The sequence below is a fragment of the Saccostrea cucullata genome, unplaced genomic scaffold (genome assembly GCF_032062105.1).
Source record: "Saccostrea cucullata isolate Sc308-1 unplaced genomic scaffold, CSIRO_AGI_Scuc_v1 ctg3500, whole genome shotgun sequence".
Classification (NCBI taxonomy): Eukaryota; Metazoa; Mollusca; class Bivalvia; order Ostreida; family Ostreidae; genus Saccostrea; species Saccostrea cuccullata.
In genome coordinates this window covers 38,253-55,517 of record NW_026933000.1, presented here as the reverse complement: position 1 = coordinate 55,517, position 17,265 = coordinate 38,253, and the positions used below count along the sequence as shown (strand labels likewise).

Here is a 17,265-nt window from a genome sequence, read left to right as displayed (position 1 = left end):
GGGGATAACGCCGCTTTTGACTTCAAAAATATCAAAACTCATAAAATAGTAAGATTATTCTCAGTGGGGATTATTGTTCTTGCATTATAAACACAGAATTCCTGAACTGGACTGCTGAACATCATTGTAAATATATTCAAATGTTGGAGCGACACAAACTTTCAAACCAAACAACTTCTAGGCACCATAGGTCATTGTGCATCACAACATAGCAATGCGGCAGCGTGTTCATGTAATAAATGAAGTTTTACTCAGAATTTATTCATCTCAAATGTAAATATAAGTAAAAAACAACAATGTTATAACATTCACTGGGAAATGAACTTTTAGTTGGTACGTGATCAAATCTACTGAGAAGCCCCTTGGGCTTCACAGGATTTTATTTTGTGACCAACTAAAAGTTCATTTCCCAGAGAACTTTTTAACATTGTTGTTTATTTCTTAAATAAAACAAAAAAGACCTACATAAAACACACAAACTTAAAGAAAATATAAACTATTCAACTGTGTTGTTTTTCCTCACTTGAAATTTGTCCCCCATCATTTTATGAACAAGTGCTTCTTCTTCATTCACTGTTGTTTTTACAAAGCGGGAAAACTTCTCCAAAATGTCTGATTTGTCTTTACTCTGCAAAAATGACAATAATTAATTCAGAGGCATATCACACTGTATCTGACACATTTAACTTTATGATGTGTAATATACATTTAACTGACTTAATATTTTACATGGTGTGTAAAAACTAGGGATGTGCGATCTTATCGGTATACTGGTATATCGCAATTTTTTTGTTGCGTGATACGTATCGTGATACGGAAACCTAAATACCGGTCTTTAGGTACATATTATAAGGTCCAGAAATTATTCATTTATTTGTTCAATCTTTCAAATTACAGTTACAGAAAGTATAAAAAATGTTGTAAAAAGTGAAAAGAACGGCATCTTACCATCCAAACATAATTGATTTTATATACATCAAAATTTCAAGAAAGTAAAATTTTGTTTTTCTAGCATATCTTTTTAGAAAAATGATGACTTTTCATATAAAATCATTGTAAAAACTGCTTTTAAAAATATCATGATATTATCGTGATATTGTGGGAAAAAGTCGTGATATATCACGATACGAAATTTTTGGCGATACCCATCCCTAGTAAAAACATTTAACAGACATGCACCGTATAAGTGGAAATTTTAGCGAGATGCAAATTTAGCAATTTCTCCTTAAAAACTGGTATTTTATTTTTAGCGAGAAATAATTTTAGCAATTTTAAAATGCTTAAGAAGCTAGTACAAATAACACACCATTAATTTTTAGGGATATTCAATTTTAGTGATCTCAACAGCCTTGCTAATAATGCCAAAATTAAATCCTGGCTAAAATTTCTACTTATATGGTATTTTGCAATTGTAAAAATCTTTAAAAAACATTTTGACATTCTATAATCCTATAATCTTACCTGTTTGACTTTGGCTATCATCTTTGCTATAATCTTACCTGTTTGACTTTAGCTATCATCTTTGCTATAATCTTACCTGTTTGACTCTGGCTATCATCTTTGCTATAATCTTACCTGTTTAACCTTGGCTATCATCTTTGCTATAATCTTACCTGTTTGACTTTGGCTATCATATTTGCTATAATCTTCCCTGTTTGACTTTGGCTATCATCTTTGCTATAATCTTACCTGTTTAACCTTGGCTATCATCTTTGCTATAATCTTACCTGTTTGACTTTGGCTATCATCTTTGCTATAAGCTTACCTGTTTGACTTTGGCTATCATCTTTGCTATAATCTTACCTGTTTGACTTTAGCTATCATCTTTGCTATAATCTTACCTGTTTGACTTTAACTATCATCTTTGCTATAATCTTACCTGTTTGACTTTAGCTATCATCTTTGCTAAAATCTTACCTGTTTGACTTTAGCTATCATCTTTGCTATAATCTTACCTGTTTGACTTTAGCTATCATCTTTGCTATAAGCTTACCTGTTTGACTTTGGCTATCATCTTTGCTATAATCTTACCTGTTTGACTTTGGCTATCATCTTTGCTATAATCTTACCTGTTTGACTTTAGCTATCATCTTTGCTATAATCTTACCTGTTTGACTTTAGCTATCATCTTTGCTATAATCTTACCTGTTTGACTTTAGCTATCATCTTTGCTATAATCTTACCTGTTTGACTTTAGCTATCATCTTTGCTATAATCTTACCTGTTTGACTTTAGCTATCATCTTTGCTATAATCTTACCTGTTTAACCTTTGCTATCATCTTTGCTATAATCTTACCTGTTTGGCTTTAGCTATCATCTTTGCTATAATCTTACCTGTTTGACTTTAGCTATCATCTTTGCTATAATCTTACCTGTTTGACTTTGGCTATCATCTTTGCTATAATCTTACCTGTTTAACTTTAGCTATCACCTTTGCTATAATGTTACCTGTTTGACTTTAGCTATCATCTTTGCTATAATCTTACCTGTTTGACTTTAGCTATCATCTTTGCTATAATCTTACCTGTTTGACTTTAGCTATCATCTTTGCTATAATCTTACCTGTTTGGCTTTAGCTATCATCTTTGCTATAATCTTACCTGTTTGATTTTGGCTATCCTCTTTGCTATAATCTTACCTGTTTAACCTTTGCTATCATCTTTGCTATAAGCATTATACTACAGGTCTCTGGTGGGAAGTGAATGTTTCTAAAAATAAGTAAACACATTTTCATTTTTAAACAAATACTTCTCATTTCCTGAGTCTATACTTTGATCATTAATAAAGGACATTAAAACAGAAATGTTCTTGTATTATTCTTTTTCGACAAGAAAATGTACCCAATCATACATATATTTACATGTATCAAACGACAGTTTGTAAATATCTGTAATTAAAACACACTACATTCTGAAAACAAACTTAGTATCTAGTTTAATTTTTATTTCTGTGGATGGTGCTCTATGAGGTGCTCTTTTCTAAACATTATAAAATCACAGATGTACAACATTTCAGGGATCGACACTAACGGTAACCCGCTGGCCTGGGACAACTGAATATTGAGGTCGGGCTACTAAACATGCCTTTAAACTTGCCCTGCAGGACTACTAAGATTTTTACCAAATACTCACTCAGAGCAACAGAAATAATTATCAATTACCCACAATGTACCTGATAATTGTTAAATCTATTTTCAAACATGTTTTATCAACATAATTATTATTTTTGTAAGTCAAAATGAAAACTTTAAAAGTGATTCGAAATACCATAAATGATTATAGATGTTGACTTTTTTTAATAGAAAAATGTCTTAGGTACAATCATAGAGTGACATATAATTTTTACCCTAAATACAGCCAAAATGCAGGATTTGGCATCTCTATTTTCAAAATTTCCCGGGGGATGCCCCCCGTACACCCCACCAGCAGGAGTGGGAAACCCCTCCCGCACCTACCCCCGTCATCGCTTCGCGACTCGGCCGCTAGCCTTCGGCTGCTGGACAACTAATACATGAACAGGGCTAGTAGAAATTAGAAATCGCTAGCCCTGCTGACAACTATGGTCTTAAAGTTAGTGTCGATCCCTGCATTTGCATACTTTACCTCCACATGTCCTGTAGTTTATTTAGAGGGTGGTTCTCGTAGTCCCTTGATGATCCCATACACAGATGTACTAACACTTGTATACTTTACCTCCACATGTCCTGTAGTTTATTTAGAGGGTGGTTCTCGTCGTCCCTGGATGACCCCATACACAGATGTACAAACACTTGTACACTTTACCTCCACATGTCCTGTAGTTTATTTAGAGGGTGGTTCTCGTAGTCCCTGGATGACCCCATACACAGATATACAAACACTTGTATACTTTACCTCCACATGTCCTGTAGTTTATTTAGAGGGTGGTTCTCATCGTCCCTTGATGATCCCATACACAGGGTCTGGTGGTACCCCTCCCACGCTCTCTTCTGACAATCCAGACAGCAGTAGGTCACCTTCAAATAAACATGATATGTTGTATTACAGTGTCCTCATGTTGTCATTTTCATTACTTTGTAGTTACAAAGATTTCAAATACAGCTTTAATCTTTATATATTTCTATCATTTATCTTTTGGATAAAATTATAAATAAATGTAAAAATCAATTTAAAATCACAAATTCATGTGTATGCTTAAGGAGATAGTGATGATTTGAATTTTGTTTTTGGGAAGAGGAATTAACCAGAAGTCTCTGTCGAGACTGTAGCTCTACTGGTTTGTACTTATAACAAAGGATGAGAAAAGAAGCCATTGCCATCAGACCAAAACTGTAGAAGGAGTAGCGTTCTAAAGGAATTTCACAGAAAATTCTATTTTTAGTAACCACGGCAACACCGTTCATTGAAATCAAAAACCAATGCACTATTTTATGTATCTTAGTGTAGTCTACTTGTGTGCCAAGTTATATTAAAATCAGACCAAAACTGTAGGAGAAGTAGCGTTTTAAAGGAATTTCACAGAAAATTCTATTTTTAGTAACCATGGCAACACCGTTCATCGAAATCTTAAACTGATGCACTATTTTATGTAATCTTAGTGTAGTCTACTTGTGTGCCAAGTTATATTGAAATCAGATCAAAACTGTAGGAGGAATAGCATTTTAAAGGAATTTCACAGAAAATTCTATTTTTAGTAACCACTGCAACACCGTTCATTGAAATCAAAAACCAATGCACTATTTTATGTATCTTAGTGTAGTCTACTTGTGTGCCAAGTTATATTAAAATCAGACCAAAACTGTAGGAGGAGTAGCGTTTTAAAGGAATTTCACAGAAAATTCTATTTTTAGTAACCACTGCAACACCGTTCATTGAAATCAAAAACCAATGCACTATTTTATGTATCTTAGTGTAGTCTACTTGTGTGCCAAGTTATATTAAAATCAGACCAAAACTGTAGGAGAAGTAGCGTTTTAAAGGAATTTCACAGAAAATTCTATTTTTAGTAACCATGGCAACACCGTTCATCGAAATCTTAAACTGATGCACTATTTTATGTAATCTTAGTGTAGTCTACTTGTGTGCCAAGTTATATTGAAATCAGATCAAAACTGTAGGAGGAATAGCATTTTAAAGGAATTTCACAGAAAATTCTATTTTTAGTAACCACTGCAACACCGTTCATTGAAATCAACCAGAAGTCTCTGTCGAGACTGTAGCTCTACTGGTTTGTAATTATCATAAACCAATTATTATATGTTAGTTATACCCCATTCATACGATGAAAATATGCTTATGTGTGCAAATTTACATATAAGTAAATTTACACACGTAAGTAAAAGTTAATTTGCTATGCGTTCAGACGAGATTTATGTACTGTTATAGTAGATCCTCATATTTTCATATAAAATATGGAGATAAGACATATTAAGAATTGTGCATTGTCATAGAAATGTGTATTTCTTTACTGTTTGGGTAAAAGACTAACTTTTGAATGTTCCTTAAAGACTAGGGTGGAAATCCGATCCACTATTTTATTGGTACGACAGAAAAGGATCTTAAGGATTTTTAGAACAAAGAATGGTAGTCAGAAGAATTTACACACGAAGAAGGAAAATTTATTAAAATTGTTGTTTGATTTTGGAAAATGTTTTGGCCTCGGTCCTAAAGACTGTAGAAGAGCTTTTGGGTGTACAGAAAAAGGTGACTGTTGCCATCTACTGATTGACGTCTTCAGCAGAAATAGGACAATTTGAATTTTTTTTTTTTTGGTGTTGGGAAATCTACAGTACATCAAGTGTGTGAAGTCATTATAAAATATCCGCTTGAATATGATACACGAATGATATGGGGATAACAAACAGTATTCAATATCAAAGTCCATAAAAACAATACAAAATAGAAGCAGAGCAAATACGGACTTCCAAAACATCAGAGGTGGGATCAGGTGTCTTGGAGGAGTGAGAATCCCCTTCCGACCGGTCACACCTGCCATGTGCTCGTTGTCATGATCGGGAAATAGCGAAAAAATACGTCTTCAATTCAGTGTACATGTTTATACAAATGACCAATAATTAGGATGAAAAACGTCAGTCGGGTAATTTTGTATTTTCAAGGAAAATGAAAAGGATGACAAAAACTTACAGTGATCGATATCTAAAATTTTTGGACAATACAAATATGTGAATAGGAAATTAACATGAAACCCTGGATATTCATGCTGGGATCAGATGCCAAGGAGGATACTTAATTACGAATGCTTACTTTCAACGATTTTATTGAAATTCCTGTAACATTAACTTATATGTGAGTAGCTTGCCTGAATTAAAAACAGAGAAAGGAGGAAGATTGATTGATTCATTGTATATTGTTTAACGTCCCTCTCGAGAATTTTTCACTCATATGGAGACGTCACCGTATGCCGGTGAAGGGCTTCAAATTTAGACCTATACTCGGCACTCAGGTCATTGAGCAGTGAGGGTTCTTTATCGTGCCAGCGCCTACCGTGACACGGGACCTACGTATTTAAGGTCATATCCGAAAGACCCGTAACTTTCACTTCTGATGCCGAGCGCTTGGCGAAGGAACAGTCACTACCTATTTTTACGTCTTAGGTTTGACGCGGCGCCACGAACGAGAATCGAACCCGGGCCTCCCGATCACGAAGCGAACGCTCTACCACTAGGCTACCGTGAACGGTGAAAGAAAGAAGAAAGTCATCAACAGCTAAACGGTAATGGGGCCCGAGCAATTGATGGAATGTATGTTCCTATCATAGCTCCGGAGCATTTCAAGGGAGAGAACTTGTATAGTAAGGACAGTACTTATTGATCCTACAGGGCACTTGTTTGCGACCACAGCTTTATCTTTAGAGACATAAAAATAGGTTTGCCAGAAAGGATGCAAAATGCCCTCGTTTTTTGCAAATTCGAAAATTAATCTCAGAGGAGATGATGGCTCTCCCTTCTAGCCATCATTCTTACCAACTGATATACTCAGTATTACTCGCCGATGCATACACAACCAAAACAAAACTCAAAATGGAGATTTATGCAATAAACAAAACAAAATGCACACATAAGTAAATTTGCTGCGTGTTCAGACGACAAAATTTACACGCATGAACTAATAATTTGCTACAAAGTGTATGCAAAAGTTAATTTGCACCTAGTCCTGACCAGGTGTAAAAATTAACTCAGCTGTGCAGAATTTGCATATGAGTAAATCAGTTCATACGACAAAAATTGCACTAGGGAGTAAATTTACTTATGTGTAAAATATACTGAGGTATGCAAATCATGTCGTATGAATGGGGTATTAGTGTAGTCTACTTGTCTTATGTGCCAAGTAATATTGAAATCAGACTAAAACTGTAGAAGGAGTAGCATTTTAAAGGTATTTCTAAGAAAATTCTATTTTTAGTAACCATGGCAATACCGTTCATTGAAATCAAAAACCGATGCACAACTTTATGTATCTTAGTGTAGTCTACATGTGTGCCAAGTAATATTGAAATCAGATCTAAAACTGTAGAAGGAGAAGCATTTTAAAGGAATTTCACAGAAAATTCTTATATAATAAAAACCATGGCAACACCCTTCATCGAAATCAAAACCCGATGCACAATTTTATGTATCTTAGTGTAGTCTACTTGTGTGCCAAGTAATATTGAAATCAGATCAAAATTGTAGACGGAGTAGCATTTTAAAGGAATTTCACATTTTTAGTAACCATGGCAACACCGTTAATCGAAATCAAAAACCTATGCACTATTTTATGTATCTTAGAGTAGTCAACTTATGTGCCAAGTAATATTGAAATCAGATCTAAGACTGTAGAAGGAGAAGCATTTTAAAGGAATTTCACAGAAAATTCTTATTTTAGTAACCATGGCAACACCGTTCATCGAAATCAAAAACTGATGCACCATTTTATGTATCAAAGTGTGGTCTACTTGTGTGCCAAGTAATATTGAAATCAGACTAAATCTGTAGAAGGAGTAGCATTTTAAAGGAATTTCACAGAAAATTCTATTTTTAGTAACCATGGCAACACCGTTCATCAAAATCAAAAACCGATGCACTATTTTATGTAACTTAGTGTAGTCTACTTCTGTGCCAAGTAATATTGAAATCAGACTAAAACTGTAGAAGGAGTAGCGTTTTAAAGTAATTTCTCAAAAATTTCTATTTTTAGTAACCATGGCAACACCGTTCATCGAAATCAAAAACCGATGCACTATTTTATGTATCTTAGTGTAGTCTACTTTTGTGCCAAGTAATACTGAAATCAGATCAAAACTGTAGAAGGAGTAGCATTTTAAAGGAATTTCACAGAAAATTCTATTTTAAGTAACCATGGCAACACCGTTCATCGAAATCAAAAACTGATGCACTATTTTATGTATCTTAGAGTAGTCTACTTGTGTACCAAGTTATATTGAAATCAGACTAAAATTGTAGGAGGAGTAGCGTTTTGAAAAATTGTTTACAGACAGACGGACAGCTAGACAGACAGACGGACGGATGCCGGACGCATTACTATCGCATAAGCTCTTCTGGTCTCTGACCAGCAGAGCTAAAAACCAATGCACTATTTTATGTATCTTAGTGTATAAGTCTACTTGTGTGCCAAGTTATATTAAAATCAGACCTAAACTGTAGGAGTAGTAGCATTTTAAAGGAATTTCACAGAAAATTCTATTTTTAGTAACCATGGCAACACCGTTCAAAGAAATCAAAAACCGATGCACTATTTTATGTATCTTAGTGTAGTCTACTTGTGTGCCAAGTTATATTAAAATCAGACCCAAACTGTAGGAGGAGTAGCGTTTTGAAAAATTGTTTACAGACAGACGGACAGACAGCTAGACAGACGGACGGACGACGGACACCTTACTATCGCATAAGCTCTTCTGGTCTCTGACCAGTAGAGCTAAAAACCTACAGTTTCAGGGTTGAATCTTTGAACCATTAAATCTATTCCTCATTTACGAATTTTTTCTCAAACCACAAAAATTTACCCCATCAAAACATGTAATTTTACAGTACCATGCTATGTGAACTTTTCTGAATGCAATCATGGCAGTTTATGACATAAAAAAAATGAAATATTTGTCTCGGTTCTATTTTTGCCCTTTTACCTTTGTTGTGAGCAGATAAATTTAAACAGGAGGAATTCAAGGAAGATAACAATATTTCCTAACCACAATTTGTCATTGTCAAATTTAAACAAGAGGCCCAGGAGCCACATCGCTCACCTGAGCAATTGGCGCATATCAGATCAGAACTGAAAGTTTACTGAGGGCGGGGAGGGGGGAAGGAGGCTTAAATTTTAACACCTCAGGGGGTCATGATTTGAACAAACTAAAATCTACACTATCTGAGGATGATTCCCTATAAATATCACTAAGCATGGCTTTGAACTACTTGAAAAGAAGATTTTAAAAGGTTTCCCTATATATTCCTATTTAAAACTTTTATCGGCCATTTGGCCCCACCCTACCCCCAGGGGTCATGATTTGAACAAACTTGAATCTACATTACCTGAGGATGATTCCACATGAGTTTCTTCTTTCCTGGTTCAGTGGTTCTTGAGAAGAAGACTTTTAAAGATTTTTCCTATATATTCCTATGTAAAACTTTGATCAGCCATTTTGGCCCCAACCTACACCCAGGGGTCATGATTTGAACAAATTTGAATCTACACTAGGTTGAGGATGATTCCACAGGAATTTCATCTTTCCTGGCCCAGTGGTTCTTGAGAAGAAGATTTTTAAAGATTTTTCCTATATATTCTTATGTTAAATTTTGATCGGCCATTTTGGCCCCACCCTACCCACGGGGGTCATGATTTGAACAAATTTGAATCTACACTACCTTAGGATGATTCCACATGAGTTTCATCTTTCCTGGCCCAGTGGTTCTTGAAAAGACAATTTTTAAAGATTTTTCCTACATATTCCTATGTAAAACTTTGATCGGCCATTTTGGCCCCACCCTACCCCCCGGGGTCATGATTTGAACAAATTTAAATCTACACTACTTGAGGATGATTCCACATGAGTTTCATCTTTCCTGGCCCAGTGGTTCTTGAGGAGAAGATTTTTTAAAAATGCCATCAATTTTTCTCTAATTCATAATTATCTCCCCTTGGAAAAGGGTGTGACCCTTCATTTGAACAAACTTGAATCCCCTTTACCCAAGGTTAAGCATGTTTGGTTGAAATTGGCGCAGTGGTTCTTGAGAAGAAGATGAAAATGTGAAAAGTTAACAACAACGACGACGACGACAACGACAACAACGACGACAGACAACGGACAAATTGTGATCAGAAAAGATCACTTGAGCCTTTGGCTCAGGTGAGCTAAAAAGGCAATACAGGGATTGACATTAACGGTTGTCCGATTGCCCGGGACAAGTAAATTCTCAGTTCGGGCAAGTGAAACTATCAGTGTACTTGTCCGATCGGGCAAGTGGATATTTCCCCAAACAAAAACTTTTCTTAAAAAATCATGCCAAAATCACGTACAAATCATATCAAACTCACAAATTCATGATTTTGAACTATGATTTAGACATGATCTATTAAATGGATCGTACTGAAATCATAGATGACAAATAAGGAAGTATGATCCTGATGTGGTTTGTTTCTGGGGAACGAGTCTGCTATGATTTTCTTGCAATTCTGACATGTGCCATTAACTTAGAAAACAAAGGAACATGAGTTTGAAATGATTCGTTAACTTAACTGCTAAAAGTTTGTGATTTTGATGTGGTTTCTTAACTTTGTCTTTAAACTCCATACGAGTTACACATGATCTGTTAACTTCTCTGTTGAGAATCATGAGTTGTATATGATTTGTTAACTTTGTCAGAATTGGTTGTATGATCCTGATATGGTTTGTTAACTTTGTCATCTATGATAGGTGAAAATGCAAGCTTTAAATTCACTCTAGCTTGGAGAATCAAACAACATGCATACATCAATAAAAGTCTTATTTAAAAGAGAACAGAAAAATTAAGTTTTAATAATTAAAATGCATACAGCATGTACAGCTATACCCAAACGGAAAAGATTTTTAACAAACTACTATTAAACCATCAACAAACTACCAACAAACTATATTTTCGTGGTTTGTTAAAGTAGTTTGATAGTAAAGCATTTAATGAAATTTACACAAACAAACCACAGTTTCTAAAAATAAGTAAAGTGGTTTGTTAGTCTTTCATTTCTGCATGCTGATTGTGATTTCTTTATAGTTTGTTAGACTTGGTATCTTGCAACAGTGTTTTATTAGTATAGCATTTGCATCTAACCACATGGGAAATTAATTTACAGACATGTTTAGGGTTGAATTATCTAATATTGTTGAAGTTTCCAAGAACAGCTTAATCTTTACATCCGGTGTTAGCTATTTGCGCCAATTTTCAAACCACCAAGCAGGTCAGAAACAAAGGAACTGGTGAAGGGACATTCAAATTGTTAGTATCATTCTATAAGATCCCTGACTGGAAAAAGCAGCAATTAACATTATTAAAAGATGGATCTGGATACAGAAGAGGTATTTAATGCATGTCATGAAGTTCCTTTTTACCTAAAATAAGGCTGGACTACGGTAATTTAAACCTTCTGTGAATGTGGATGTGTATGCTTTTTACTAGCTTTGGGATTTTATTTATTTTCAGATTGACCTATAATTCCTATACAAGTTTAGATCAGTTATGCATTGGATTAAGGGAAGTACATGTGTATACTTGAAAATAAGACAAATAAAGATGTCTTTCAAAGTTGCAATAAGGCCAGAAAAAAGGTAATATTGCAGCATTTTCCATGCCAGATGAGACAGGGAATATTTAAATGTTAGCTTGAAGAACATTTTTTTTGGTGAAAAATACTATGAAGATGTGCACAACATGAAGGAGAATATGTGATAAGTACATGGACGTTGACTTGGAATTGCATCGCCTAAACAAAAGGGAACATGTTGGAATGTAACACACTTGCATTGGCAAAACTTGTGAATTCTGGAATTTAAAATACTCTGAAACAAGACTTGTTGAATATTTCAAAATGTGACTGTTTTAGGTGTTTTCAAAGACTTGTGGATTTGTAAAGGAAAATTCAAATCTAGTGTTTTGCTGATGTATTTGTTACCAGTGATTTGATAGTAGTTTGTTAGAGTGGTTTGATAGTAGTTTGTTAGAGTGGTTTGATAGTAGTTTGTTAGAATGGTTTGATAGTAGTTTGTTAGAGTGGTTTGATAGTAGTTTGTTAGAGTGGTTTGATAGTAGTTTGTTAAGAGTGGTTTGATAGTAGTTTGTTAAGAGTGGTTTGATAGTAGTTTGTTAGAGTATAGTTTGTTAGCTCATTTGCATGTGATTTGCTATACTATTAAACTACTTTCAAACCATAGTGGTTTGTTAGTAATTTGTTATAGTAGTTTGTTTGCCCTTTTTTTCCGTATGGGTAGTTACAAAGACAATTTTTTTGAAGTTGAATGAAATGACAAACAAATACAATAATTCATATTTAAATTAGCACACATGTATTTTGTTTAAATAACGCGGCCAGTATTATATTAAAACTCTTTCTCTTCATGTAATATTTGTGATCCACTCCCAATCTAACTTTGAGGCATTAGATTAGGATTGGATCACCGGTCAGTTTCAGAGTCATAGTAACCTTGTTATGCAATTCTCCTGCTGGGCAGCTCGCTGTAGTACAGTGGTTTGCGGCTGATCTAGGTCAGAATTTGAATTCTGATAAACAAGATGTGCGCGTTTTCTTGTTGCCGATTTAAAAGAAAAGCTTTTGCATCATATAAGCAATAAAAATAAGTGCTGGACTATTAACTCTATTCTCGGTAAGTATAATTCATTAGTTTTATTATTGACCTAGTTTTCTAGATTTCTAGTTTCTACCAGCAAGTGCATGTTTCAATTTTCCTTTGTAAATTTGTAGAAGCGACATAGCAAAGCTTTACATGGATTTGAATTGAAATCTTAATTTAAGCATCAAATTGACCTCCTTGATTCAAATATTTGTTGTACATGTACATGTTAATCACTATACAAAATGTTTATTTATAAAAATTAAATTCTTTTGCAGCTACCGACATTTCCATCTTCATGATTAACATCTGAGTTGCATTCAAATTACCAAATTAAAAAGACCCGCCTTTGTTGAAGACAAAATTTGTGTACGTAAATAATATTACATTTCAACAATATTAATCTTTTGGTGATTAATTTAATTCTTTTCACTAATGAAATGAGGAAAGTACTTGAATATTTCATATTTTCATGATCTAAATGATATGTTGATCGATAAATAAATACCACTTTCTCTACGTTTCTTTTCAGGGTGCTTATATACACATATAAAGAGCTCATATCAGAGGATAGACTACTTCATTGGGAGCCCTTTCAGTGTTTGTGATTCTGAATAATAGATCCACCACTCTGCTGATTCTGTAGTGAACAAAAGTTGTAATTATATGCTTTTGCAGAATCATAAATAAGCAGTGATATCAATGAGTTAGGGATTATTCTTAAAGAAGAATGGATTTCTGTGATTCTGTTCTTATAAAATTCAGTGAATAGTTTGGATAATGTTTTATATTAAGATCGTCATCTTATTAAGGAAGATCATTTGTTGGAATTATATTTATATGACGTCATGGTTCATGTGACATATGTGTATATTTTTTCTTAATTTTTGGTAACTGAAATTATTTGTCAAATATTAAAGAGAACTTTATTGCAAATATCAAAGCGTTTAGTTAAATTGTATAAGAAGTAGAATTTTCCTATGAGTTGTTCAATTTAACAGATCATACCAGGATCATGGTTTTAATACGAGTTGTTAGCTACAACAGATCATTCCAGGATCATGGTTTTAATACGAGTTGTTAGCTACAACAGATCATTCCAGGATCATGGTTTTAATACGAGTTGTGAGCTACAACAGATCATACCAGGATCATGGTTTTAATACGAGTTATGAGGTACAACAGATCATACCAGGATCATGGTTTTAATACGAGTTGTTAGCTACAACAGACCATTCCAGGATCATGGTTTTAATACGAGTTGTTAGCTACAACAGATCATACCAGGATCATGGTTTTCTTGCTAGTTGTTTAGTTTAACAGATCATCTCAGAACCATGATCCATTAGCTCATTTGCATGTGAAATTTTCCTATACCGAAATCATATCAAAACCATGATTTAAACATGAGTTGTTAGCATGATCCGATAGGCTGTTTTTTCTGTTTGGGAATTCTGATAGAAACATTTTTTAATCTCACATAAGTTTATAAACAACACAATGAATTAAACACTTGATTTCTGCCCAAAACGGGAAATTGTTATTGCATTCGGAATCCCTCGGTAGCGTTTCTGGATAAGAAATCGGGTTTGTTATTCTGTTTTCCTTCGAAGTTTAAAAAATACGATTATCTGTCTGACAACTTACGTTACAGTCTTATTATGAAATAGAGATTACAGAATACTTTCTCTACCCAATTAAGGAATTATATGAAGAACATCAATTATTTACGATGCACGATGTATCTTGATTCAAAACATAACAACTCTCTTCCTTCTGGCTTCACCTCATTTTTATAGAGGAAAAATTAAAATTTCAAGCAAAATCATTAGGCCTAGAAAATAATATTCCTGTAGTACTCTGTGTGTTTTCAAGATAATTTTAAAAATGACAGGAAAGTGTTTTACATACATGTACATTTACAAATGTAGCATCACCATGCAGGTACAATAACTGTTTTTTTTCTTCAAAAATTTTGGGCAAGTAAATTTTGCATTCGGACAAGTCAAAATTGTAGTTCACTTGCCCGAAGGACAAGTGGAAATAAAAGTTAATGACTACCCCTGGCAATATTGTTTGCAAATGTAAAAGGGTGAAATAACCTTGTATAATAATGAACTCAGTACACTACCTGACAATGTGGACAATCAGTATACTGTGAAGGATCTGTTTCATCACATTCAGGGTAGGGTAATGTCAGTGCTTCGTTTTCTGTCAATCGTTGACTCTGCTTTTCCGCAGTCTCCAGTGAGCGTAGACAGTATTCACACGCCTTGTATTTGTAAAACTCATTCCAGAGAAACTGAGAACTGACAAGAGGTCTCTCTTCAAATAAAACATCTCCTTCTTCAAAATTCTGTTTTGCTATCAAACTTTTGCCCTAGAGGTCAAGAAAAACAATTTTCCATTATTAACAATTTTCTAAAAATCATTAATGATCATGAACTTTCAAGTTATTTAAATTCCAGATGAACAGTAAAACAACGGTAACCGTAATACAAACAGTTATAGTAATTGTCACTAAATATCTCAAAAAATAAGGCTAGAAACCTATTGATATAACTGCTTTAAGGTATGTGGGACATACCGTATAACTGGATTTTTCTACGGGGTGCTATTTTTGCGAAATTCTGCGATCAAGTCTTAATCGCAAAAAATTCAATCGCAAAAAATACGTAAATAAAATCCGGAATTTACAGTTGCGATCATCGAAGTTCTACTTTTACAGATACCGGAAGTATATGTAAATAATGCCATTGCACGTTTTTCGAATAAATAAAACGAATTCCTAAAGATTCAATATTTATTTGTTCCTACATTGTATTTCATGATTTATTTATATGAAACCCGAATAGCAATTGTCGGTTTGGCTATTCCGCGGCTTGATCGGGTCCTTCACCAGTGTTTACCAGATTTTTTCTTAATCGGTATTCTGTCCTTGAGAAAAGAATTTCTTGTGTAATATTTCCCCTATTGGGATTATATAAACTCTTTATAATCATAAATGAAAGTTCATAGTCTATGGGAACTTACTGAAACGAACTTCTATAAATTAATTTCAAAGAATTATCGTCTCGGTTTCAGTTCAAAATAATTGTGACTTTGTTTCTACTTTACCCTGTGAATAATAACCCATTAAGTATAACAACTCACGGACGACCCACAGGTGTAGTGTCATCTATGTAAACACCCAATTAACAGCCCAAGGCCTTTACTGTTTCCAGGTAAGTCCAGACTGCATCTATTTTATGCTTGATTGGCGTGTATACAAGTGCAATCAAAACTTCGAGAGATAGAGAGTAAAATTCAATGAAATATGTGTAAAGGGACCCAGGTTTTGGTTCGAGAGATAGAGAAGTTCGAGAGATCAGGAATAAATTTGCTTAGTTATATAGAGGAAAAAAACGGGATCGGAGGTTCACTTTGAGAGATCGGAGTTCAAGCCATCGAGAGTCACCTGTATTTTAAATTGCTTTGGTTTGTTCAATAAAAAATAAAAATAGACTTTATTGTTTAAATGTCTAGTAATAAAATTCAATAAACTTTATTGTCAAAGTGAAATCGCAAAAATTAAAATCGCAAAAAATAAATATACCTATTTCAGGATCAAATCGCAAAAATTTGCACCCGCATTAAAAACCAGTTATACGGTACTTAATAAGAAACATACAAAATATGAAAAAAATTAAACGACAAGTATTTTTTCAGCTTCACGGCCTTCTTTCCCTGAAGCAAAGGGCTATGATTGGAAATGATTTATGAGGTTTTATGCTCACTTTCACCACGGTCAAAAATTTAAAGCTGTAGTATAGAATATTAGCAAAGAATGTTTATATCCATTGACAGTTCAACCACACAGGCACTTGGTTTTATAATGGTGCATTATGTGTTTCCCTAGGTGTCAGTGTGTTTGAATAATTTCATTGAAATACAAATAAAAAATAGCTGAAATCAGCAGAATTAAAAAATATGCATATTGCTGAGCCTGTGTGATATGTGATTATGATGATAATATTGAAAAAGTCAAAAAAATATATATATACAAGAACTGTGGTTTCAATCAGGTTTTGTACATATATTATCAGAGACTATGACGTATTTATACTGAGGCATGTGACTATCTGTCCTTTGTTCCCTAAAGTATATGTTAAAATCTAACAGAAAACATATTATTGTTACAGCTGTAGATAATGATATTTTTCGAATTTCCTCGAAAAAAGGATTTCATTTTCAATTATATTTGTTTTAAATAATTCGTTAGAGTTAACCAGTCTAAAAGATGCTCAACAAGAGGATCATGTTTATCGAAATAGCAATATAAGAATCGACATTGTTACCTTTTTAGTATTCTCGAAACTAATCTCAACGTTGAGTTCGTGTCCAATGGAAGTCGCCATGTTGTTTACTTTTCTTGACTTCAACGTTAAAGAGTTCCTATGCACCAAAAGTGAAAG

The 17,265-nt window shown here is 33.9% G+C and overlaps 1 protein-coding gene and 1 long non-coding RNA gene across 2 annotated transcripts; one reads left to right on the top strand and one right to left on the bottom strand.

Annotated features, from left to right (window-relative positions):
* Window positions 1–485: 485 nt before the first annotated feature.
* On the bottom strand, window positions 486–17,214 carry LOC134236830 (histone-lysine N-trimethyltransferase SMYD5-like). Its single transcript, XM_062718966.1, has 5 exons — window positions 17,149–17,214; window positions 14,943–15,191; window positions 3,874–3,995; window positions 2,640–2,709; window positions 486–628 (listed from the first exon to the last, which is right to left on the bottom strand). The coding sequence occupies exons 1-5, from the start codon at window positions 17,206–17,208 to the stop codon at window positions 497–499; spliced, it is 633 nt and encodes a 210-aa protein (XP_062574950.1). The 5' UTR covers window positions 17,209–17,214; the 3' UTR covers window positions 486–496.
* LOC134236829 (uncharacterized) lies at window positions 12,455–13,665 on the top strand. The gene is made up of 3 exons (XR_009985728.1): window positions 12,455–12,844; window positions 13,090–13,180; window positions 13,344–13,665. It is a non-coding gene; the product is annotated as an uncharacterized LOC134236829 (long non-coding RNA).
* Window positions 17,215–17,265: the final 51 nt, after the last annotated feature.

Excerpts from the sequence above, each read along its gene's own strand:
- LOC134236830 (XM_062718966.1), bottom strand. The coding sequence starts at position 17,208 with ATGGCGACTTCCATTGGACACGAACTCAACGTTGAGATTAGTTTCGAG. Across the intron at positions 15,192-17,148 it reads GTTTCGAGAATACTAAAAAG|GGCAAAAGTTTGATAGCAAA; the intron begins GTAACAATGTCG and ends CTTGACCTCTAG. Across the intron at positions 3,996-14,942 it reads CTGATTGTCCACATTGTCAG|GTGACCTACTGCTGTCTGGA; the intron begins GTAGTGTACTGA and ends GTTTATTTGAAG.